Source organism: Oryctolagus cuniculus, chromosome 21 (assembly GCF_964237555.1).
Source record: "Oryctolagus cuniculus chromosome 21, mOryCun1.1, whole genome shotgun sequence".
Lineage (NCBI taxonomy): Eukaryota > Metazoa > Chordata > Mammalia > Lagomorpha > Leporidae > Oryctolagus > Oryctolagus cuniculus.
Window position 1 is genome coordinate 14,554,714 of NC_091452.1, and position 24,683 is coordinate 14,579,396.

General features: G+C 45.7%; 1 protein-coding gene across 5 annotated transcripts in view; it reads left to right on the plus strand.

The window, feature by feature from the left end:
• SUDS3 (SDS3 homolog, SIN3A corepressor complex component) overlaps positions 1–24,683 on the plus strand; it is a 92,539-nt gene that overhangs the window by 31,637 nt on the left and 36,219 nt on the right. For 3 of the 5 annotated variants that reach the window (XM_070065985.1, XM_002719802.5, XM_070065986.1), the window contains exons 11-12: positions 2,636–2,720; positions 5,714–9,346. In XM_070065985.1, coding sequence (XP_069922086.1) covers positions 2,636–2,720; positions 5,714–5,812 — 184 coding nt within the window. In that variant the 3' untranslated portion in view covers positions 5,813–9,346. Of the gene's footprint in view, positions 1–2,635; positions 2,721–5,713; positions 9,347–24,683 lie in introns of those variants that run through there. The other 2 variants (XR_011385215.1, XR_011385216.1) reach the window with 1 other exon arrangement.

The window sequence follows — 24,683 nt, forward strand, 5'->3', positions numbered from 1 at the left end:
ACCTCTATGACTTGAAATTTGTAAATATTTCGATACTTTCAAGTACCATAATTTATCAAAAAATATTGTTCACGTTTTGATGCCCATAATACTCGTTCTATAAAATCAAAAGCTATGCAATAAAAAGGATGCCATTCTTATTTTACATTTTACAAGTTTTTAATATTTAATAATCATTTTAATATATAAATCCAATTTTTTCTATGTATATATGATGCACATGTACCATGTAAGTTTTATTACAAACACAGGAACACATTGGGCAGTTTTTTCCCTCCATTTAGCAGTATATTGAGTGTGTTTCCATGCTAGTAATATATATCACAGTGTGGCCTTTCTCTATGATTTAGAAAATGGTATCACAGTGACTTGAGGCTACTTGCATTTTGTCTGTGTTTCTGAATTTTTAATAACTCACAGTCCCCATAGAATAACTGAATGTCCTTTCTCTGTATTTTTATTCTCTCCATTATTCAAGACATTGCTGTTTACATAGGATAGTTGGCTTAGATGTGGGAAAGAAACCAGGAAGTGTTACTGTGCACTAATTCAGCCTTTCTCATGCATTGTACAGTTTGGACCTTGGGATATTACATGATCAGCGTAACAAAGGTCTTCTGGCCCAGTTCAACAACTAATGTCTGGCCAACAGCAACTTTCGTGCTTGCGTCTACACCAGTGTCGCTCTTCTGATTGCATTTATGGCTCACTGCCTTGTAGCATTGTTTTTAGGAAGCGAATGGCCTTGAGTGTTCAGCCCTGAAGTGGCAGGTTAAAGAGCACTAGAACCTAGATTGGGGAAGCTGGTTGTGGGAATGAAGTGCATCCTTTACCAGGAAAACTTTTTTTCTTTAAAGATTTTTTTTGAAAGGCACAGTGACAGAGAGGAAGAGACAGAGCTCTTCTATCCACTGCTTCACTCTCCAGGCAGTTGAAACATCCAGGGCTGGGCCAGGCTGGGCCAGGCTGAAGCCAGGAGTCAGGAACTCCATCCTGCTCTCCCATGTGAGTGGCAGGAACTTGAGCGATCGTCTCTTGCCTTCCCAGGAGCATTAGCAGCTGGATCAGAAGCAGAGCATCCTGGACTCTGTGCTCCCTACGGGTTACTGGTGTTGCAAGCAGTAGCATAACCTGCTGGGCCACATGCCGGCACTTACTGTGGTGTCTCGATAGCAGATTATTTCACTGTAGCAGCAGAACAGCATCTGATTTCTTTCTCCAAAGAAGTCATAAACTGTAGTGCTTTGCTGGTAGGTGTGCTTGGTGGAATTTTCTTATCACGTGTGTTTTGGTGGAAATTGTGGATGTGTTTTGCTGGATTTGTGTAGCCAAATGAAACAGAGATTATATTCTTGATTGAACTGGGGCTGGCCAGGCCAGAGCTGCCAGCAGCAGCTTAGCTGGTATCTCCTGCTCTCCTAATCCAGCAGCTGCTCTTTCATCCTGTTGTTTCATTCCAGCTTTTTTTTTTTTCTTTTTTTTTTTTTTTAAAGATTATTTATTTGAAAGTCAGATTACACAGAATGAGAGAGAGAGGTCTTTCATCAACTGGTTCACTCCCCAGTTGGCTGCAACAGCCAGAGCTGCGCTGATCTGAAGCCAGGAGCTGGGAGCCTCTTCCTGGTCTTCCACGTGGGTGTAGGGGCTCAAGGACTCTGGTCATCTTCCACTGCTTTCCCAGGCCATAGTAGGGAGCCGGATCAGAAATGGAGCAGCTGGGCTCGAACTGGGGCCCATATGGGATGCCAGCACTGCAGGCGGCGGCTTTACCCGCTGTTCCATAGTGCTGCCCCCTCATTCCAGCTTTGACCCAGGCACTCTTGCTTCCATTCTCAGCCTTGAACTTTGATAGTTGAAAGTGGCCCTGTGCTGCAGGCCAAGGGAGTAGATGCCGGGCTGAATGGGAAGCTGCTTTCTAGTCCACTGCATTCAAACTACGTTTCTCGACTCTTCAGGCCAGATCAGATACCCTTTGGTGTATGGTGTTATATTTAGAACTTCACCTGGTTAGCATGACCAGCTAGGATTATTAGTGTGTGTGTCTCCTCCCCCACATATCTGTGACAGCAGGGACCTGATGGTCTTGTTCATTGTCTGTCTCCAGCTTTCAGCAGAGTTGCATATAGTACATACATACTGAGTATTCTTGAATCAAAGACTAAAGTGAGGCTGAATTCAACTTGTTTGTTAATAAGTTATTTGGACAAATGAAAAACACCGCAACAGTGTTCGAGCTCATTTCTCTCTTTTTTTTTTTTTTTTTTGTCCACCCAGTCGTCAATGTTTGGGTTGGGGCCAGAAGGTGAGAATAGAATGTTTACTTTAAAAGTTTTATTTGACATTTTAAACTGGATCACAAAATTCATGTAAGAAAACTAGAAAGTGAGTTTTCCGATTCTCACTTCAGCTTCTTTTTTTCTCTGCAGAAGGTCCGAGATATAGAATGTTACGATTAGGAGATTGTCTGATCTATTCCAGGGATGGAAAGAAACCTTTAAATTATGCTTTTCTCAAATATAAACGATTAAAACTTCTTTAGTTGTATTTTTTGTCACGATACATGGTGCTTTTTTCTTTTCTGCTCTTTTAACTTTCTCCCTTCAGTTTTTAAGTTTGTGCTTTTTGTTTTTGGCAGGTATCACAAGAGCCAAGCCATCTATCTCGAGTCAAAGGACAACCAGAAACTGAGCTGTGTGATCAGCTCAGTTGGAGCCAATGAGGTAGGGACCATATTCTTCACCCTAAGGCAAGATGTGTTCTGTGACGTGTTGGAAGTGTGTCCCAGAAAGTGGAATGGAGGCAGGTCTCCTCTGGGTTAGGTTTTAAGTGAGCATTTTGAGGCAGAAATCACATGTAGTTGTAGTCATCCTTGGAAATCCCTTACCTCTGCCTGACTTCGGTATATGCAGATCTGTGTATTCCTTCTGGCATCTTTGAACACCCTGTACCGTAATTGATTTGGGGACCACTGAGCTAGACTGCAAGGAAGAACAAAAGCAAGTCTGTGTGATGTCTGTACCTTCAAGTCCTGCAGCTTTTTAAGGTAACTGTCTCCTGAGAGTGGAGCTTGCCTGTGGGAGTGCACTCCATCTTTGTTTACTTGTTTCCCTAGCTTTTCATCTGTTAGTAGATTGGTTTCTTGCTGTGAAGATTTAGTGAGGCACCTGGCACAGGGTCCAGCACCCAGGAAGTACTCAATAGCTAGGTGCTGGCATGAGGCAACCCACGTGGCACCCCATTCCTGCCATCTCTCAGATCTTATGTCCTGCGGTGCTTCTGCACGACAAGCTCCCAGGTTCGTGCTGTTGTTGGGTCTTGGTCTGCAGGGTGGCATCTGGTTTTGAAGTCAGCTGGCAGGGGTTTGCCTGAAGGTGACGGGACTGCTCGGTGGGCTCTCTCTTCTGGATGCTTCATTAGGAGGATACCAGCAATGTGTAACTTGTATTGTTAGTAGTTTAAAAAATGCTTAAAACTTTAATAACTGGGTTGGCTTGATCTTTTATCAGTCCACAAATGTCTGCAAAGAAATTGATTTTTATGTGTCTACCCTCTGTAACTTATTCGTGCCAATGCACAGTAAATCTAATGAAACTGGATTATGAAACAGCTTAAGCTTCTATTTTCCCAGCTTCCTACATTGAAAATGCCCTCACATGTGACTGGGTTGCAGCATGATTATTTACTTAGCAGTTAGGGAGTGCCTTCCAGATAAATGAGTGTCCTTCTCTGGGTCAGCATCTGTGGAAGTCACCTCCAGCCAAGGCAGAACCAGAGCAGGGGATCCGGTAGAGAATGCTGCTGGCCTCAGCCAAAAGGCCTTGTCGTTTCACAGTAGGGCCCTAGCATCAGGCTGTGGGGCTTGCTCCACACAAGCACGTGTTGCCTCTAGCACCAAAGCCGAGCTTCACAGTCCATATGTCATTCTCTGTGCCACCTTGAGAGAAAGAAAAATGCAACTTTTTCTTTGTTAAAGGTTGTCACTTTTTGACACAACAGAGTGAGTGTCAGGTCTGACCAGTGGTGTCACTGAGATGTGTCTCTTGGAGGGTAGATGTCCTGGTGCATAGGTGGCATGCAGCACTGGCAGTGGGGACATAAAGCCCCAGCTCACTTTCCAGATCAAAGCTGAAGTGACACTGGAGCATGGCCTTTGCATGACTCAGCTTGGGCAAGGTCAGTGGGTGGGTCTGAGCATGGTGGTGACGCCCAATTCAGCTCTTGGGATCAGCCTTCAGTTCGGAATGGTTCTGCAAGGCTCTTTAGAGGCTCAGCTGCATGTGAGGTCTTTTAAGTCAGTGTATTTTATTTTAATTTATTTCTTTTGTGAAATAATTGCATTTAATATGTTGAGATGGAACTGAGAATAAGTTTTTTTTTTTTTTAAGTTTAATTTTTTTTAAAGATTTATTTATTTATTTGAGTTACACAGAGAGAGAAGGAGAGGCAGAGAGAGAGAGGTCTTCCATCTGCTGGTTCACTCCTCAGTTGGCTGCAGTGGCCGGAGCTGGGCCAGTCAAATGCCAGGACCTTCCTCCGGGTCTCCCAAGGACTTGGGCCATCCTCCACTGCTTTCCCAGGCCACAGCAGAGAGCTGGATCAGAAGTGGAGCAGCCAGGACTTGAACTGGTGCCCATGTGGGATGCCAGCACTGCAGGCAGAGGCTTTACCCGCTACACCACAGAGCCGGCCCCTGAGAATAAGGTTTTTTAAACCTGAAAATCAGGTGGAGGAAGGAGGAGATAGGTCTGTGAACTTGTACTTGGTATATGGGTGAGGTGCAGACCTTTCAAAAAATTGGGAACTCATCAGTGGAGAAGAGCAAGGGGCTTTGTGAGGCTGCAGAATTCACCTCTGCACGAGTGTCTCAGTCTTGCACAGCTTTGGTTTCTTCTTCCGTAAACGGGGTCGCTGAAGACTCTTTGGTTCCCAGGATTGTTCTGAGGGGGGGAAGCCCAGTTTCCTCAGCAGTGTCAGCACTCAGGAAGAACTGGGGAACCCTTGCGCACATGCGAGGCTACTGAGGTGACAGCTGTCTTCCTCAGCTCTGACAGGCCGCTGCTGCAAGAGTTCATTCTCAAGTCTATGGAGGAATGCTTTCTGCCCTGTCAAATGCGAGAGATCTGATACTGTCTGGGAGAGGGGTGTGGTGAGGAGGGAAAGGACTGCCTTAGCTCTTTGGCCTTGTCATGATCCTGATTGGGCTTTAGCTCACTCATCGGACATTTTATTGTTAGTATTTCTTTCCTTCTTTTTCTGTCAAAGCCATTAGCTTAATTGCTAGGAAATGTGAGTATTGGAGGGCTTTGTTATAGCAATCTATTGGGGCCAAGAAAACATTTCCAAAAATTTGGAGAAGTTAATATTCAGTAACCTGTATCTCTTGAGTGTTGATGATGCTGTAATCAGACCACAGCTGAAAGAGTTCCTAAGCTTAAGGGGAAACAGAAACACAGCTTGTTGTGTGTTCCATTTTCTTAACCCAAGGTGTGGGTGAGGTGGCTGGGAGCTAGGAGTTCAAGGCTGATGCCTGCCTCCCAGGAGAGCCCAGCACTGGGAAGTGCTTGTGACGCCCTTGCAGGATGAGACTCAGACAAGTGAAACTTGCCAGATTTGTGCCCGCATCGGGTTCCTGCAGCTATGTTAATGCTTTGGAAGACTTGCTCTTCAGGACTTCTTAGCCTCTTTCATCTTGTTCCCTCTCCTGTCCCCACAGATCTGGGTGAGGAAGACAAGTGACAGCACCAAGATGAGGATCTACCTTGGCCAGCTTCAGCGCGGGCTCTTTGTGATCCGTCGGCGGTCAGCAGCTTGACTTTCTACAGTGCTCCTCTTCCCTTTTTCTGGAGTGGTTTTTATTTTTGTTTTATCTTGTTTTCTTAATAGAAATTTTTTTACCTTGCTGGGAATAGTTACTTGGCCTTGGAAATGGAGAACACTGTTGTGGATTCTGCAAGGCACTTTGCGGCTGGCCTCCTCCATCTTTGGGTCATTGTTTCCTGCCTCGACTTCTTCCAGCCATCAGTCACCATAGGACTCTCTTAGTTTCAGGAGTATTGGGAGTTTGATTTACTTTCCTTTTATTTTATTTTTTTTGCTTATACCTTGTCTTTTTGAAAAGGCCTTCTTTGAGCTTGAAGGGACAACTCTATTTTGTTAATTATCTTTGGATCTTTCTACCATGAATAAGAGCAGGACGAAATACACTCTACAGTGCATTTTCATGTTTTGAATCTGATTAGTGGATCATGTAGCTACTTCCCTTGTCGAGCCCAATTCACTGTTTTCCCAGAAGCTTGGGGCAGAGGTCCTAGCAGAAGGAGATTAATTCTCCTGGCTCTCAGCCTTCTTGGAGAAATAAATGCCTTGTGCAACATCTGGCGCATACCATCCATTCCACTGGCTGAATGACAGAAATTTCCTGGTAGACTGTGTGCACTGAAGTTAATGGAGTTGGGGGGGAGGGTACATTTCATTTTCATAATGTGCTGAAGTCACCATATTTTAAGTGTTATTTAATGCAGGTGCTTTATTCAAACACATTTGTTCTGGCTCAAGCTGGGACAAGAAGTCATTTCAGTAGTTTTCACTTCTAATTCCTTTCCCTTTCCTTTTCCCAAGAAGATAGAAATAGTCCATGCAACAGGCTGATTCTCTGGATTTTCTCTTGTAGGTGGGGAGGAAGACTGATAGTGCAATAATCAGTGATCTGTAGACTTACACATAGTACACATTTCAGTCTTGTTGCGGATGCCATCAGTGCGTCTGTTATTGGCCATTCTATACCTGTGGGACCTTGTCTTGATGTGGGCACTCACAGCCTCTCAAGAGTTCTGGTCCAGGTTGAAGGCAAGGAAAGCTCTGCCATGACATCCAGTAAACCTGTGTTGTTCTTGATGAATTCTGAGGAAATGGCCTTCCTTGTACCCGAGTGCTCCTTGCTTTGGTCCCCTGATTGGAGAAAGGATTCACTAGGTGATGGGGTTTTCTATACTTTGAGATGTTTAAAGAGCAGGGGTTCCAGTGCCTGGCAGCATCTCTGTGGGTCATTAGTAGACCTACCCGTCCCAGGAAAATGTTCATAAGTACTTCTGGGTCTCAGTGCTTCTCTTGTTGTCTCTTAATGTGTTTATCCCAGAGCAAATGGAGGGGCTGTGATAATGAATAATTCACCTAAGATCTGACTTCTACAAAGGCCCACAAACCTTATGGACTCAGAGTAAAGACTTGTACAGATATAGTTTTATTTTAATTTAAAATTATTTCTTTTTTTCTTTCCTTTTATTGGAGTCTTAATTAGAAAACAGGATAAAATGATGGTATTTAGCAGAAGTTTCCCGGGCGTTCTGTGTTTCTACCCTGTCCCCCTCTTCCCCACCCACATTGTTACCATGTTTATCACAGGGAACCACATCATGGAGAGCCGGGCCTTCACCTCTGATTTGTTCTTGATGGCCTGAGCTGTGAGGGAGGACTTCTCTTGCTTAAATTGTCATGGGTGTGTGTAATGTCACATATCAGGTAGTTACTGGTATCATCTTGTGACCTGTGATGGTGATTTCTTTAGGTAATAGTTACTATGCTTTTGCCATTGAAGGTGTTAGGATTTTAAATATTTATTTATTTATTTATTTTTATCCACTTGAAAGGCAGAGCAAGAGAGAGAGAGAGGCAGGCAAAAAGATCTTTCATCTGCTGGTCCATTCCCGAAATGCCTATGATAACCAGAGCTGGGCCAAGCTGAAGCCAGGAGGAGGCTAAAATTCCATCCAGGTCTTCCGTTTGGGTGACAGGTGCTCAAGCACTTGAGCCATCATCTGCCACCTCCCAGGATGTGTTAGTAGGAAACTGAATCAGAAGTGGAGAGTAGCTGAGACTTGAACTGGTGCTCCGATGGGTGTCCCAAGCAGCAAGTTAACCTGTTGTGCCACCACGCCTGCCTCTGTTTTTTAAAAAAGTTGTTTTAGTGCTCATTTTCCTTGTCCTCCTGAACAGTATACCAAAGTTTGTTTTTATTAGAAAAGATAATATTAGTAACCACTGGAGGTGCCACACTGAAGCAGCAGGAAGTTGCCTTTTTTTCGTTCCTAGTCTGGTGGTACCTTTGTGCTTTTGTGAAGTAAGTGCTAATTTGAAGACAGGGTTGAGGCACTTCTGCCTTCTCTCTTCTGTAACTTTTGAGGGTGTTTGAGACTGTGCTTCAGAAATGGTCTCAACCCTACCACTGCCTTCTCTCAGAGGCAACCATTAATTACGATCTAGTGACTGTGGGGAAAAATGTGAAGTGGACTCAAGACACTACATAGTAAATTACGTTCTAAATCCTAGAAGATTTAGTTTTTTAATGTCATCCCACAGGTGAAAAATCAGCAGTTGACCCATTGTCACAGGTCTGTGTTGACCAGTGTACAGGAAGCTCTCTTAGTTGATGGAGGAACTTGTGTGATGGAGAGAAGCTCCACAGAGAGGGAGAACAGACTTAGAAATTGCTAGAATTAGAAGAGGCTGGCTTTTAGTCTTGGTGGCCATTGTTAATCCAAAAGTTCTGTCTCTTGCTGGACCCCAGGGCACCAACTGTTCAAGTGATACTTTGGAAAAGATTGGTCCAGACACATCCTGTTCATGTGTGATTTTTAATCCAGAACCTGCACATGTGGTGTTAGAGGCTTTTGCCTTAAGTGTGAGATAACAGTGTTTGCTGTTCTCTCAACCCATGCCAGCCATCCTGTTTTTCAGATAGATTCCTGTTGCCATACCAAAGCCAGGATGTTTCTCTTCATTTGGATAACAGTATTTAAGAATGTGTAACTACCTAACTTACTATTTTTTTTTTTTTTAAACTTTTGACGGGGGCCAGATTTCGATCCCAGAGGCTGATCTGCCAATCAGGCTACATGTACTTGTGTACAAGATCCCGTGTTTAGGACTGGGTGGCTTTTCTAAGAGAAATGGTGGGGCGGTGGGGAGTGGTGTGAGACAGAGTTGATTGCATTTTTTAACCTAACCCTGGGGAGGGAAAGGGAAATCCTATTTTTCACAATGTTTTTGTTTTGTTTTTCTCCTGTCATTTTCTTTTAACCTTGAATTTTTACTAATTTCCTCCTGATTGATAATTTTTGTTCCTCATCTGGGAATTTGAAATCTTAGGGCTTAATGTTACACCAATTTTTCCAAAGAGTTCAAACCACTTTAATACTAGAACACGGTAAATCTGCAGCTGTTTCAAGCAGCTGGTGGGTTTTTTATATAGTGTCTTTAACTGGTACCATTAAATGTTCTGAAAGGTGAATGTAAAATGTGTAAAGTCTAGGGTTTTTTTTAAAATAACAATAAACTTTCAAAGAGAAAACCATTGTGTAGTCTGTATTGTATCTGTTGACTTGAGAAGTAATCAAAGTTTATTTTAGGTTTTTCGATCCGTCGCTTATGGGGAAACGAAGTTGGAAGAGAATGGGAGGTTGATCACCCAGGGAAGGGTGAGATGGAGAATGATGTCAGAAAGAGCAGCCCTGTCCGGCACCGCGGCTCACTAGGCTAATTCTCCGCCTTGCGGTGCTGGCACACCGGGTTCTAGTCCCGGTTGGGGCGCCGGATTCTGTCCCGGTTGCCCCTCTTCCAGGCCAGCGCTCTGCTGTGGCCAGGGAGTGCAGTGGAGGATGGTCCAAGTGCTTGGGCCCTGCACCCCATGGGAGACCAGGATAAGTACCTGGTTCCTGCCATCGGATCAGCGTGGTGCACTGGCCGCGGCGGCCATTGGAGGGTGAACCAACGGCAAAATGAAGACCTTTCTCTCTGTCTCTCTCTCTCACTGTCCACTCTGCCTGTCAAAAATAAATAAATAAATAAAACTTTAAAAAAAAGAAAAAAGAGCAGCCTAGAGATATTTACCTTGAAATGGAGTATACTCTCCTTTATTTGTTGGAGATGGCAAAAGAATCTAATTAAACATCAAGAAATTAAAATAAAATAAAAATAAATTGATACTGGCTGGAAGAAGTGTGACTGAAGATGCTGTTCATTTGATATCAAAGAACACTGTTTACTGCTCTTACCCAGAAAAGGGATGGGATCTTTACATTGCCTGGGGCAAGCTGACCAGACTGCTTGCTGCCACAGGTGACTCACCTGGGGGAACTGTGACCCAGTTGTGGCACACCTGTTGTGAAGGACTGCTTTATGCTTTAGATAATGGGAGGGGTGGGTCCTATTTTTAATCTGTTACTGTAACATAACATATAGAAAATACACAGATCTTGATTGTAGAAGTTGTTGAAATTTCTTAAGGTAGATGTGTCCGTATAACTAGCATCCACTGGAAGAGGTGACTGTACCAGGGCCTGCAGACCCCTCTGGCTGTGTCCCACTTTACTACTCCTAACTAGTTGGGTCTTTTAAATTACCTTGCCTTTCAAGCTCTCAAGTTGCCAGGTCCTTTCATTTTTCTAGAAGAGCCAGATTTGACATGAGCTAGGAAATAACCTGGGATGCAAGAGCTGGCAGCAAAGGATGTGGCTAAATGGGGAGAGGAAAAGCAGATCAGGTAACCCACTCAGCCTCCTGTCTGTCAAAGGCAAATGGAGCCTGCCCTTGATGTTGTCAGAATCCACCTTTCCTTCTGGACTTTGTGGCAGATATCGTGCCGGACTCCATGGGAACCATTTTTCATGTAGTTCTCAAGAGTACTAATGCTCCCAGATTTAAATCTGGCTCGTTAGTCTAGTCAGTCTAACCATTGACTTCCTTCTATAAAATCGAGTCCTCAGACTCTGCCTGGTACATAGTAAACATTCTAAACATCTGCCAAATACAGTTCAGGTAAAAGGATGTATGAAGGCAAACTGGTGAATAATGTTGGCTCGTGCTCCAGCTGCAGTCCTACCATGGTTTGGATCTTAGTGTGGCTATCTCCAGAGATTGTCCCTCCACCCACCCCAACCCACCCACTAGGCCCAAGGCATCCTGTCACCTGGAAAGAGGATGGAAACATAATCCAACTGCAATGTTTAGGGGGTGGGGCTACTGGGAGGTCGTTAGGTTCCTAAGGGCATGACTGAAAGGTAGTAGTGAGGAGATGGTTGGTAATAAAGCCTGAATTAGGGGGGCTGGCGCTGTGGCTCAGTGGGTTAACTCCCTGGCCTGAAGCACTGGCATCCCATACGGTGCTGGTTCTAGTCCCGGATGCTCCTCTTCTGATCCAGCTCTCTGGTATGGCCTGGGAAAGCAGTACAAGGTGATCCAAATCCGAGGGCCCCTGCACCCATGTGGGAGACCCGGAAGAAGCTCCTGGCTTCGGATCGGCAGAGCTCTGGCCATTGTGGCCAACTGGGGAGTGAACCATTGGATGGAAGACCTCTCTCTGCCTCGCCTCTCTCTCTCTAACTCTGAATTTTGAATAAATAAAATCTTAAAAAAAAGCCTGACTCAGGCCCAGCTGCTCTTCCTTCCTCCTGACCCCTCAGTGTTATCTTGCACACGCTCCACCGCTGCCATCATGTGTTTTCAATGTCTGAACCAATTGGGGCCTACTTGATCCTGGACTGTGAATCTCTAAAATCATGAGCTAAAACAAGCCCTCCTTCATAAGTAGTTTTGTCTTAGATACTTTGTTACAGTCCCAAAAAACTGAGTTGTAAAGGTACCTTTCTCTTGTATCATTTACGTCTCACTAACACCCTAAGGACAGTATACTGTTGCCATTACCAGTTTTCAGAGAAGGAAACTGAAGTAGCACTTGGGCTCCTTTAGTTACAGGAGGAGGTAGTTCAGTGACTTCTACAAGATCACACAGTAAGTGGCTGAGTCTTTTGGGTTCCAAGCCAGGCTTCCTGTAACCACTGCGTTGTTCAGTGCTTTCCGTCCCTGCTTTGTTAAAATTTTGTTCAACATTTCCTTTCACTCTTTCTCTGAATTTGCTTCCCTTAATGTACTTTCACTTCTTGTATGTTGTACTCATGGAGCAAATGCTGACGGTAGAAACAGTGTTTCTTGCTAAAACTCGTTCCCCTGCTAGGTAACTCCCAAGTTTCTCCCGTGGCAGTGTTGTTAAGAGTCAGTTACCAGCCCAGAGAGGTGGTTTCTGTTCGTGCTGATTGAGGGTAATTGATCTGCAAAAGAAACAGCCATTTAGAATGTAAACAGTTTTTGGTCTTGGTGGGACCTACTTTTTTCTGTAAGCAGCCTGAGAGCCTTTGGAGGGAAAGGTGTTTCCATATTTTTCTAGAACATTTCCTGTCTTGGTCATCCGTGCAGTCAGAGGAGCAGTGGGAGCCACTGAACTGGTTTCTAAAAATGTAGGTGGAGAGCTGGGCGTCCTACCTGGTAATGTATTCTGATGTCGGAGGACCTTTTCCTGCCGTGTCCCACTCCTGTGGAGTCGCCGTAATGGGAGAATGCACCAGTTCCATGTCACCTGCTTCAAACTGCTGAGTTCCAGTCAGTGACCTGCTTAACAGACTAACCTGGGGTTTGCAGTCTTTGAATTGAGGCAGGAATGAAACCCATCTCTGATCTCTTTTCTGTTGTTCCGGGCACTGCAAGCACCAGCCTTGGTGATGCACAGAGTCCACCTTTCTTGCTTTCTAAAAGAAGGCACTGGGAAGGATGTTTAGTCTAGCGATGAAGGTGCCAGTTGAGATGCCTGTGTCCTGTATCAGACTACCTGGATTTGATACCCAGTTCTGGCTCCTGAGTCCAGCTTCCTGCTAATGTAGACCCTGGGAAGCATCATTGATGGTTCCAGTAATTGGGTTCCTGCCCCCAATATGGGACACCTGGATTGAGTTTCTGGCGCTTGGTTTTATCCTGGCCTGTCTCAGCCGCCATGTGGGCATTTGGAGAATGTAACCAGTGGATTGGAGTTGTCTGTTTCTTCACTTCTTGAATAAGTGACTTTAGAAATAAGGCACTAGATGGAATGAACTACAAATACAGGCACCAGAATCTCAATACTCCCCTGTTTCTCCGAAGTTAGAGACTCCGTGTGTCTGCTTCTCTGCAGGCTGATGCTTGTATTTGGTGTTTTCTCTCTAGTGATGGTGTGGGTGCAGGGTCTCCAAGTAGGCAGCATTCTAGAACCAGCTTAAAAGCAGTGGCTGGGTCCTGGAAATGATCAATGTTGGCAGGCAGGAGTGTGGTGGCCCCAGTCTAGCAAGCCCCTACAGATGATCAAGAATCATCTTTATTCCACCATTGATTCTCTTAGCGGAGAGTTTGTTTGCTGAGGTGCAATATAGTCTTGTGGCCAAGAGCAAAGGTTTTGGAACCAGGATTTGAGTCTGACTTTGCTGCTTAACCAGGTTGGTGTGACCTTGACAACTTAGTTCCTCTGAACCTCAGCTTCCTCATCTCTTAAATACTGTCCACTTCAGTGATGGCTTTGAGTACTTTGATTATATACGAGGTACTTGAAAAAGTTTGTGAAAATGTGATTAAAAGCTTAATTTATTTTAGTATAAGAAAGTTTTGAAATCCATGTATCTAAGGTTTCTTCAAAAAGTTCACGGGAAAATTATCTTATAAAAAACCTGTGTGGATTTCAAAAAATCATTTGCACCAAAATAAACTTTTAGCACCATTTTCCATTAGCTTTTTTGAAACATGTTCATGTAGTACTTTGTGTGCTAAACACTTGTATTTTACACATATTAATCCATTGAATCCTCATAATGACCCTACGATGTAAGTACTGTTGGAATTTTTGTCACTGAGGAAATCAAGAAATAAAGACATCACCTTCTTGCTCAGTGTCACACAGCCAGCAGGTGGAAGCCCAGACTCAGAGCTCATGTGGTCTGTCCTGAGTCTGCTGCGCCTGGCTGTGCTGTACAGTGAGGTACACACAGTCCAGTGGGCTGCCCAGTCTTAAGAAACTGTCTCTGCTGTTGCATTTGCTTTTGTCATTTGTCCACTTCCTGTCTTTGTTAATCTGAGTGCCAAATCCCAAGAGAACTGAACAATTCGAAGGAGTAGATTTAGCACCAACAGACTGCCAAGGGAGGCTGCTGGCTTTAGTTATGCCAAGCTTCGACTCCTACAGATGGGTGTGGGCCCAGTGTGCCCAAGTGAGAAGGATTTGGAAGCTCAAATTTGGGTCCAGTAGGAAATAGTGACAGATCAGTGATTTTTGTCTGCTCCAGACTCGGGGGGTCACATTGCTCTGGCATCCCTGATTTGGTCTGATTCCTTCATCTTGAAGATGGAAACACCTAAGGCCCAGAGAAGTTGAGTGACTTAGCCACAGTCAGGCAGCTGGTTGTAGACACTGTCACCCCTAGCTTGCAGTGGGACAGGCATTTGAGTGCCACCTTGTGCCAGGCTCCGTGCTGGAAAGCATAGAGGACGGCCTTCTGTGTGTTCCTGGCTAATTTGTTGCCTCAGTGGGATGTCTTGGCCTTCGTCTGTGCCTATGATGGTGGTGATGGAGGTGAGGGAGGTCCTGAGTTCTAATCCTGTCCTGGCTTAGACACATTAGTGTTGGGACACTTGCTTAATCTCTGTGCCATGGTATTCTGTGCTCTCATGCCAATGTGCCAGGACTTTCCTGGTTTTAGCACTTAAAGTGTTGCATCCCAGGCAAAGTGGGACATTGGTCACCCATCTCAGTGTCCTCTGTAAAAGGGGTTTGAGACTTGTTGCTTTTTCATGAAGTTGTCTGAAGACTGAATGATTTATTACAGATGAAGTTCTTAGGAGTGTTTGGGACTTAGTAAGACCTCAGTCCATAATGGTTTTCTTGTTGTTTTTATTTATTGTTGGAGCACAGATTTCCCGCCACAGAATGGGTTCCTGGTGAGCTTGACTCTGAATCAAAACAAGAAAGGGTCTTTGCCATGACCGATTATTGAGGCTATTTTTTCTTCCATTTGAAACAGTAAATAAGCATGAACCTGAGGAATACGTTAGTCCTCACATTCAATGCAAATACCGTTGAATCCTCCTACATGTTAGGTAGTGTTCTAGCTCCTTGGGGAGGTTCGGAAAGGTAGACAGGCCTTGAGCGGTCCCCATTACCAGGAAAGGGAATTCCAGATAGAGAGAATGTCTTGATCTAAAGCACAGAGGGGAATGAATGTGGGCTATGTTAAAAAAAAAATCAAGTAAGGGTGTGTGTTCAACAATACAGCTGGATGCACAGGCTCTGAACTTTAAAATTGGTTTACTCACCCGCCAGTAGCCTCTTGTCCTGCCACATGTAGGGCTCACCTTCCTTTTCCTTTCTGCCTCTCTCCTTTCTTCTTCCTTATCCCTGGCCTGTCTGCTGGTTCCCCCTCCCCTTTCTTTTGCCGGTGCGGTGGCTCGTGGCAGTCCTGCAGTGACGCTTTCCAATTTCACACTTACATGCTCCTGAAAGTATTCGCAAACTAACTCGTATGTAAAACCAATAAAGGGCGACAGCACACATTGCTGTCAGACAGTTGTTTTGTTTGACCCGCTTGCTTCCGCTTTGATCGCTCCTCAACACGGTGCTCTGACCTTACCAGGAGAGGCTGCTTGCTGAAGTGCAAGTGTGGGTGCAGCTCTGTGAGCACATTGCGGGCAGGGCAGGAATGAAAAGGGGCTTGCGTTTATGGAGCCCTTGGCAAGTGGTACATAAGCTTCTTTAATACAGGTATGTGTTGGGGCCGGCACTGTGGCACAGCGGGTTAATGCCCTGGCCGGAAACGCTGGCATCCCATGTGGGCGCCAATTCTAGTCCCGGATGCTCCTCTTCCAGTCCAGCTCTCTGCTATAGCCTGGGAAAGCAGTAGAAGATGGCCCAAGTCCTTGGGCCCCTGCACCCATGTGGGAGACCAGGGGAAGCTCCTGGCTCCTGGCTGCGGATCGGCACAGCTCCGGCTGTTCCGGCCATCTGGGGAGTGAACCATCGACGGAAGACACTCTCTCTCTCTCTCTCTCTCTCTCTCTCTCTCTGCGTCTCCTCTCTCTGTGTAACTCTTTCAAATAAATAAATCTTTTTAAAAAAATACAGATGTGTGTTGTAATGCCACCTATTTTACAGTCAAGGAAAGTGAGACCTGGAAGAGGGAAGACTGTTCAGCCCTGCACCATATTCATACATTGCCTGTTACCATTAACTTCCCTCACCCTAACATGTGCTGTCGACTCTTGGTTGTCATCTGAGCTGACACCCTCCACTTTGTTCATCTGGAAACACACCAAGAAGGGAAGGAACTCGGCCGGTTAAAGGTAGTGCAGGAGCTGGAGCTCAGATCTTGCAACCCGTAAGCCGACAACCTTGAGTGGAGACAAATCCCAGTCCCAAGGCTCAAAGGCTGAACTTGAGACTTATATTTGAATTTCAGCTCTCCTGCTTGTCAGCTGCATGACCCTGGGCAAATCACAAAACCTCTCTGGACTCTGGGTCATTCATATTGAAAGCGGGAATGGTTAATGGTGGCTACCTTGGAGGTCTGTCGTGAGGATCAAACAAGGGCACGCAAGCAAAGCAGCACAAGGACTGACGTGCCTGAAGTAGGCCGTGGGTCACTCTGGAGCTTCAGAAAACAAGCTCCCGTGCTGAGTGAGCACTGTGACCACATGGGCTGTCTACCCCCGACTCCTACCCACCTGCTCGGGTCCCATTGTGCCTTGAGGCTAAGCCCTCCCAGCCTTCCAAGGGCACCTCACCCAGGGAATACCGACAGAAGCCACCCGTCACAAGCCTTGACAAACTGAAGACAAGCAGATGTCTGGCCATCCCTTCTCCACCTCATTAACCCTCTCAATAGAGAAGAGTTTGAATTGCTTGGTGTATTGAGAAACCCACTGGACTACAAGCCAGGGAAGACAGCACTTGGGCCATCTGTTTTCTTTTGTCAACTTTCCAGGGACTAATACACTATCTGTAGGTCCCCTTTAAGGGCTTAGTGAATGAATGAATGAATTAATGGTTGGCTGCTGCCTCATCACTGGTCGCTCCAGCATATTTTTCCAAGATCAAATACGGGTAAAGTCTGGAAAGAGGATAACACACAGATGGCCACAGTTTGTTGTCATCGCTCTCTCCATGACCACCTCGCAGAGATCATTTTGGTTTCTTAACATTGATCTCAAAATAGGTATTATTAAAGCTAGGTATTTGAGTTTTACACATTGTAGACTAAATTCCCACTGTGGGTCTCATCTCCCCCTCCCCTTACAGTGCTCTCCTGTTTGATTAGGTCAGTATTCAGTGTTGAGATGATTATGACTGGAAACTCTAGTCATAGCTGAGCCATGCTGTAAAGGATTTTGCTTTTTATTTCATAATTTTACCCCCCACCCCAGGAATTAATTTTTAATATCCGTATTTTCTTTTTGTTGTTTGCTTAGTTTTCTATGAGCTTAAGATTGATTTGACCTCAAACCCTTCATGAAGTGTCTAAATTCCCCTAAGATATTTCCATGTGCCAGATTTTCCATCAATTTTGTCATCCTGAAAAGAAAGTCTCTTTCCTGTGGATCCTGACCTGCTCCACTGTGGACTGGTTGCCCTGCTGGCCTGGCACACAGCTGTCACCCTGGGCACACTGTGTGACCCAGCACTGTCTCCCTTCACCACCATGCTGGAGCTTCCTTCTCCCTACTTTGATCCAGATCTGCTATGTCTTGTTCTCTGTCTTCCTGTGTTCCCACGTTTTCTAGCAATTGCCCAAACATGACTGAACATACCTTAGTTCTTTTTTACTTCCTTAACAGTGATGAGTATAATTACATTTTCCTATTCCCAGAATTGAGGCACATACATTTCCAGAATTAAAAGGTCCACTGAGTACACAGCACTTAAATTATATTTCTTTTTTATTTATTTTTGACAGGCAGAGTGGACAGAGAGAGAGACAGAAAGGTCTTCCTTTACCATTGGTTCACCCTCCAATGGCTGCTGCGGCCAGCGCGCTGCGGCCGGCGCACCACGCTGATCCGAAGCCACGAGCCAGGTACTTATCCTGGTCTCCCATGGGGTGCAGGGCCCAAGCACTTGGACCATCTTCCACTGCACGCCCGGGCCATAGCAGAGAGCTGGCCTGGAAGAGGAGCAACCGGGACAGAATCCAGTGCCCTGACCGGGACTAGAACCCAGTGTGCCGGCACTGCAGGCGGAGGATTAGCCTATTGAGCCGTGGCGCCGGCCTAAATTATATTTCAACCTGCCTCTCCTTCCTTCCCTCCATGTCTAGTTTTCTTTATGCTGCCAAATCATATTTTCCATAGTTAGTCTCAAGAGTCTGTGTGTGTGTGTGTGTGATGGAGAGGGAGGTACTTTCTAGCTTCTAAAATTTGATTTTTGCCTCTCCGATGTTCTCCATTGGTGGGTTTACTTCTAGCTTGGAAATCATTTGCCTTCAAACATTTTGAAAGCATTCTTTATTGCTTTCTGGCTTCCAGTATTACCCTTGAGAACTCTGAAGCCATTCTGATTATTGATTCTCGGAGCTGACTTTTTAACATCTCTGGAGGCTCGTGAAATTTCATGGTGATGGCTCGTTGTACTAAGCAGTTAGGGTTTTTTTTTTTCTTCTTCTTAATGTATTTCTCTCAAATTCTGGAGGGTGAGGGGAATGTATGTATGTATGTATCTCACAGATGTGGTAGGAGCCTTCGGGGACACCCCAGTGCTCCCTGCCTCCTGGTGATCACATCTTGAGCTCTCCTGTTGGGCCAGGGTTGATCTTTGTGACCAGTAGCCCGAGGCAGAGTGGTAAGCCACTTCTGAGATTGCCGAACGATGTGCTTACTGCGGCTTCTCTCTCTTCTCTCTCTCTCTCTAGAATCCCTTGCTTTGGGGGATGCTGGTTACCATGTTAGGCAGCCTGTGGGAGGCTCACAAGGCTAGGAGGTGAGGCCTCTGGCCAATATCCCACTCCTAGCTGAGGCTGGAACTAATGTGATGGCTGATCTTCTCCCCTCCTTTTTCCTATTCTTACATTCAGGAATTCAAGTTACTGGAATTGTAGGCTTCCTTTGACAGTCTTTACCTCCTGTTTTCCATCTTTTTTTGTATCTCGACTCTATATTCTAGATTTCTTCAACTTTATATTCTAATCTTTCTGATGAATTTTATTTTTGTAGGTAAATTTCTGAGAGCTATTTTTATTTATTTGTTTATTTATTGACAGGCAGAGTGGACAGTGAGAGAGAGAGACAGAGAGAAAGGTCTTCCTTTGCCGTTGGTTCACCCTCCAATGGCCGCTGTGGCCGGTGAGCTGCAGCCAGCGCACCGCGCTGATCCGATGGCAGGAGCCAGGTGCTTCTCCTGGTCTCCCATGGGGTGCAGGGCCCAAGCACTTGGACCATCCTCCACTGCACTCCCTGGCCACAGCAGAGAGCTGGCCTGGAAGAGGGGCAACCAGGACAGAATCCGGCACCCCGACCGGGACTAGAACCTGGTGTGCCGGCTATTTTTTGATTTTTAAACATCTCTCCTTTTTAAAAAAGTATTCTTTTATTCCACCTGAATCAGGAGGGTTTTTGTTTTACCTTCTCTAGAGAAGAAACTTCCAGTCTTCTGCCAGGTTAGGATGTGGACACTTTTGCTGCGTGAAGAAGGGGAGAAAGGCCCTGTCAGCTTCATCTTCTCCCCGCTCCTTGCAGCAATTTTTTCCCCCACTGAGTTGAGGCAGGTAATTTAACAATATATCATGAAGTAAGGCGGGGAGAGAAGAGTTCATGCCCTCCCCCAGCAGCCAGTCTGTGTTACGGATGTTTCCCGGAAGCTGAGTGTGAAGCCAGAGGCTGGGACGCATGCACTGTGGGAGTCCTAGGCCTTCGTCAGGCTTGTGGCCAACTCCGGGGGGCAGCTTCGCTGTCTGCGTGTTCAGGAAGGAGGCTGCTGGGGATCTTGCTTGAGGGGTGATGTAGCTAGGTGATGTCGTCCTGCTTATTAATCATTTTCAATACTAATAATCCTATGGGTTCACTCCATTGTTTAGAGAATTCTGAATACTGGCTCAAATAGACCGGACAACATGGTAAGTTTTTAAGGATTTTATTTGGTGAGAGAAATGCACAGGAAAGTGAGGGCTATAACTAGGAGAGAAAGAAGTCAAGAGGCTAAGTTGGGTCCATACCAGGCAGAGAGCAGGCCAGGAGCCACGTGGAGCAAGCATGCAGGCAGGAGAGCAGAGAGGGGCTGTCTGAAGGCCACGCGCCCGCAGGGCAGCCAGGGCGCAACAGTGGTAGGGAGGGCCCCACCTTGCTCCAGGTGAGATCAGGTAGGGGCGTGAGCTCACACAGGGGGCGTGGTCTCCAGCTTACAAATCAAATCAATTTTATCCTACCTGCCTGCCTATATCATACAGAAGGGTTTTGCTCAGCGAGGTGTCACAGCGTTACCTTGGCTGTGTGTTCATGGAAAGCCTGAACCCCTGGCAGTGTCTCAGCCTGAATTTCAACCAGGTCCCCTGCCTTCACTTCCATTTCTGGAGGTTGCTGGTGCTGCTGATCCACCAGTCTCAGCTTTTTCCGCTGTCAGCATAGGCTCCCGTTGTATTTTCACAATTTGCAGCCAGCGCCTACAATTTGCTTTGCTTTCCTCTTCAATTCTGCACTGCATTCTCGTGGTCTGAATCTCTTTAAAAAAAAAAAAAAACAACCCAGCAACTTTGTTTTAGTCGGATTTTAATGGGAAAAAGAAAAATGAGTGTATTTAACCAATATTTTTATTTCAACCCTTAACACCCACATCTCTCTGTGGGCCTTCTATAACTTGTTCAGCCTTTCCATTTTCTGTTCTCTAACAAAACCTGAGACTGAGAAATATATAAAGAATAGAGGTTTATTTGGCTCTTGGTTCTGGAAGTGAGAAGCCCAAGATCAGGCGATGCATCTCGTGAGGGCCCCATGGTGCGGTACAACACGGCTGAAAAGCAGACGGCAGAAGGTGTGTGTGGAAACGAGAGCCTTAGGGGCCGACTCACTGACAGTGACCCTCTCCTGCAATTACGAGCGCCCCTCCTGCAAGGATCGACCCACTCACTCCCTTGAGACTGGCATTAATCCCTCTTAACAATCCTAGCATCTCTCAGAGGCCCCACTGCCACAGTGGCAAACAAATTTCAGTGGGAATTTCATCAAAGGAATAGCAAGCTCCTGCTGGTGAAGACAAGGAAGGGGACACTGGCCGAGTCACGGCACTGCGGTTCTGAGGTCACAGTCTAAGAAGAACCACAGTGGGAACATGAGAGGTTGCTCTCAAATCATCAGCACAGCCTCACTTGCTGCAAAGCTGCCAATTCCCGCCTGAAGTCGTGTCGGTGGCCTTTAACTGCAGACACTGATTCCAGAGCCCAGCGTCAGGAATTAAGAGAAGGAATTTACGTACTCTCACCTTGAAGGTCTGAATGTGTGTATACAACGTGATGCCTGTGGGTTTGCATGCATGTGTGCGCAGTACACACATCTCAAAAAACGAGCCTCTTACAAACAGAACCCACCTTTGCATTGTGTGTGAATTGAGCATGAAGAATGCTTAGCCTGAAGTATATTTAAATATTCATGCCATCATCAAAGCTGGTGAGAAGGCTGAGCCGCCTGGCACACAGCTGTGATCATACGGAGAGGCATGCTGCAAAGTGAGGCTCATGTAGGCTGAAAGGAGCGTTCACATGACCCAGTCTGGCCTCCTGCTGCCACTGTGATAAAAATCGTTTTGGATTTGTTGTATCCATTGTTAGTGGGCTTAAAACAATTCTCAGCAGTAGTATCTTGCCAGCTTAAAGATAATTATATTTTGAGTTATTTAACTTATGTGGGATAATGAATTCCTTTTGTTTACTACCTGTCCCTCCTTGTGTGATATGGTTTTGAGAATGGCACATCCATCTCTATTTTTCCATTTGTTCCCGTGGCAGGCATTACTAATCAATCACAGCACTAATTCTCTGTAGGTTCAGATGTGAGATCTCAGAATCCTTTTCCATACAGCATTCCTGGCAGCCACTAGCAACTGACTGGGAAGTAGGGAACCACCAGATGAAGCCTATAAGCCGTTTCTGCGTGGGTCTTTAACCACCAACCTCAGTTGAACATTTTCCACTTCACATTCCCCACATTACCCACGCTGATCTAGGCGTGGGTCTTCCAGAACAGACGAGGGTAGAATTTTGGTTTTTATAGCCTGAAATTACCTTAGTAATTTTTGTTTTTTTGTTTCGATATCTCACATCGGATGATTGTCCTGAATTTTGATTTAAGTTCTAAGAGGCTAAGAACTGCTATGGTCAAGTGCTTGTGCAGTCTCTTTATTGAGCTGAATCACACACTTTGATTTGTCCTATTGCGTGTTGTCATCTTTTTATTCTAAACCAGGGGTCAGCCCTTCTCCCTTTCTGCATGCAGCAAAACTGCCCAGGTAGGCCCTAACCTGACCAACCCTGGACATTTCTTCTTTAGGGAGGGAAAAGCAAAGTGTCTGAATCAGGGTAGAACAAAGCAGCATTTTTTTTTTTTTTATAAAAAAGAGATGAAAAAATCAAAGAACAGAAATATTCTTGGAAAGCTTTTTTGTTCTAAAGCAGGCCAAGTCCAGCTGCCTGTTTTTATAAATAAAATGTTCTTGTTACATTGCCACGACCATTGCTTTATGCATTGTCTTAGACTGCTTTTCACTGTGTGGGCAGAATTGAGGAGTCGAGGCAGAGAATACCTGTCTGAGCCACAGACCTGAAAATATTTACCACCTGGCTCTGTGGACAAGGTGCCCTGGTCTGGTTCTAAATGATCATTCAAGCTTCTGTAACTCTCAGCTGTTCTCCGGTATTTTCTTCATTTAAATTCAACTCTTTTACTGCCCCACTTAATTATACTTTCCTCCAGCCTGCGTTTCTACTTTGTACTCACCAGGTGCCCCTGAGCGCCATTCAGTGCCCTGTTACCATCCAGGTGTGTTAATAATAACACTCCCCACTATGTATTTTTTTTTTTTTTTTTTGACAGGTAGAGTTAGTGAGAGAGACAGAGAGAAAGGTCTTCCTTTTCCGTTGGTTCACCCTGCAAATGGCCGCTATGGCTGGTGCAATGCGCCGATCCAAAGCCAGGAGCCATGTGCTTCCTCCTGGTCTCCCATGCAGGTGTAGGGCCCAAGGACTGGGGCCATCCTCCACTGCACTCCCAGGTCACAGCAGAGAGCTGGACTGGAAGAGGGGCAACCGGGACAGAATCCGGTGCCCCGACCGGGACTAGAACAAGGGGTGCCAGCGCAGCACTGGCCATCACTCCCCACTATTGTGGAGCACTTACTGTAGGGCAGGCCATACTAAGCACTCTATGTAAACTGAGTGAACCAAAGTAAGTGAATTGCTTGGTATGGTACCCACTATAGGATAAATACTCAATTACTATTTTTAATTTTTACAACAGCCCTATGAAGGGGAGGGTAATGTTAAAGGATTTAAGTTATTTACCTAGGGAAGCTGAAGCTGGTAAGAGGCAGTAGATTCCGACTCGATTTGGGTGAATTCCAAAACTTGTGACAATTTCGTTAAATCTTGTCTGCTGGGTCTGGTGCCGTGGCTCACTAGATTAATCCTCCACCTGCAGCGCCGGCATCCCATGTGGGTGCCAAGTTCTAGTCCCAGTTGCTCCTCTTCCAGTCCAGCTCTCTGCTGTGGCCCGGGAGGGCAGTGGAGGATGGCCCAAGTGCAGACCCGCATGGGAGACCAGGAGGAAGCACCTGGCTCCTGGCTTCGGATAGGTACAGTGCCGGCTGTAGCAGCCATTTGGGGAGTGAACCAATGGAAGGAAGACCTTTCTCTCTGTCTCTCTCTCACTGTCTATAACTCCACATGTCAAATTAAAAAAAAAAAAAATCTTGTCTGCCTTTACGGCGTTTTCCTGACTTACTAGTCTATAACTTGCCTGGTAATTATAATAATGGATGTTATACAAATAATAAGTACAGTTGTCTCAGTATCCATGGTGATTTGTTCCAGGACTCTCCTTGGAAACCAAAATCCACAGACGCTTAAGTCCTTTATATAAAATGGTGTATTTCTATATATAACCTACATAATCCTTACCTAATACAATGTCAGTGCTCTGTAAATAGTTGTCATACCATATTGTTTGGGAAATAATGACAAGTGAAAATGTTGTTACGTTTCAATACAAACATTTTCCACTGAATATATGTATATGTTGGGCTGGGGCAGAAGCCGAGAGCTGGGAACTTAGTCCAGGTCTCTGATGTGAGTGGCAGGGACCCAGTCATCTTCTGCCTCCTGCGGTCTGTGTGAGCAGGAAGCTGGAGTCAGGAGCTGAGGCTGAGGATTGAATGCAGGTATCCTGATAGGGGAATGAGGTTGTCTTAACTGCTAGGCCAAATGTATGCCCCATTTCCTAATTTTTTTTTTTTTTTTTTGACAGGCAGAGTTAGACAGTGAGAGAGAGACAGTGAGAAAGGTCTTCCTTTTCCGTTGGTTCACCTCCCCCAAGTGGCTGCTACAGCTGGCGCAGTGCAGCCAGCTCGATGCGCCAATCCGAAGGCAGGAGCCAGGTGCTTCCTCCTGGTCTCCCATGCGGGTGCAGGGCCCAAGGACCTGGACCATCCTCCCCTGCCTTCTGGGTCACAGGAGAGAGCTGGACTGGAAGAGGAGCAACCGGGACAGAATCCGGCACCCCAACCGGACTAGAACCTGGGGTGCCAGCGCCGCAGGCAGAGGATTAGCACACTGAGCTGCGGCACCAGCCCCTAATATTTTTTGATCTTTGGA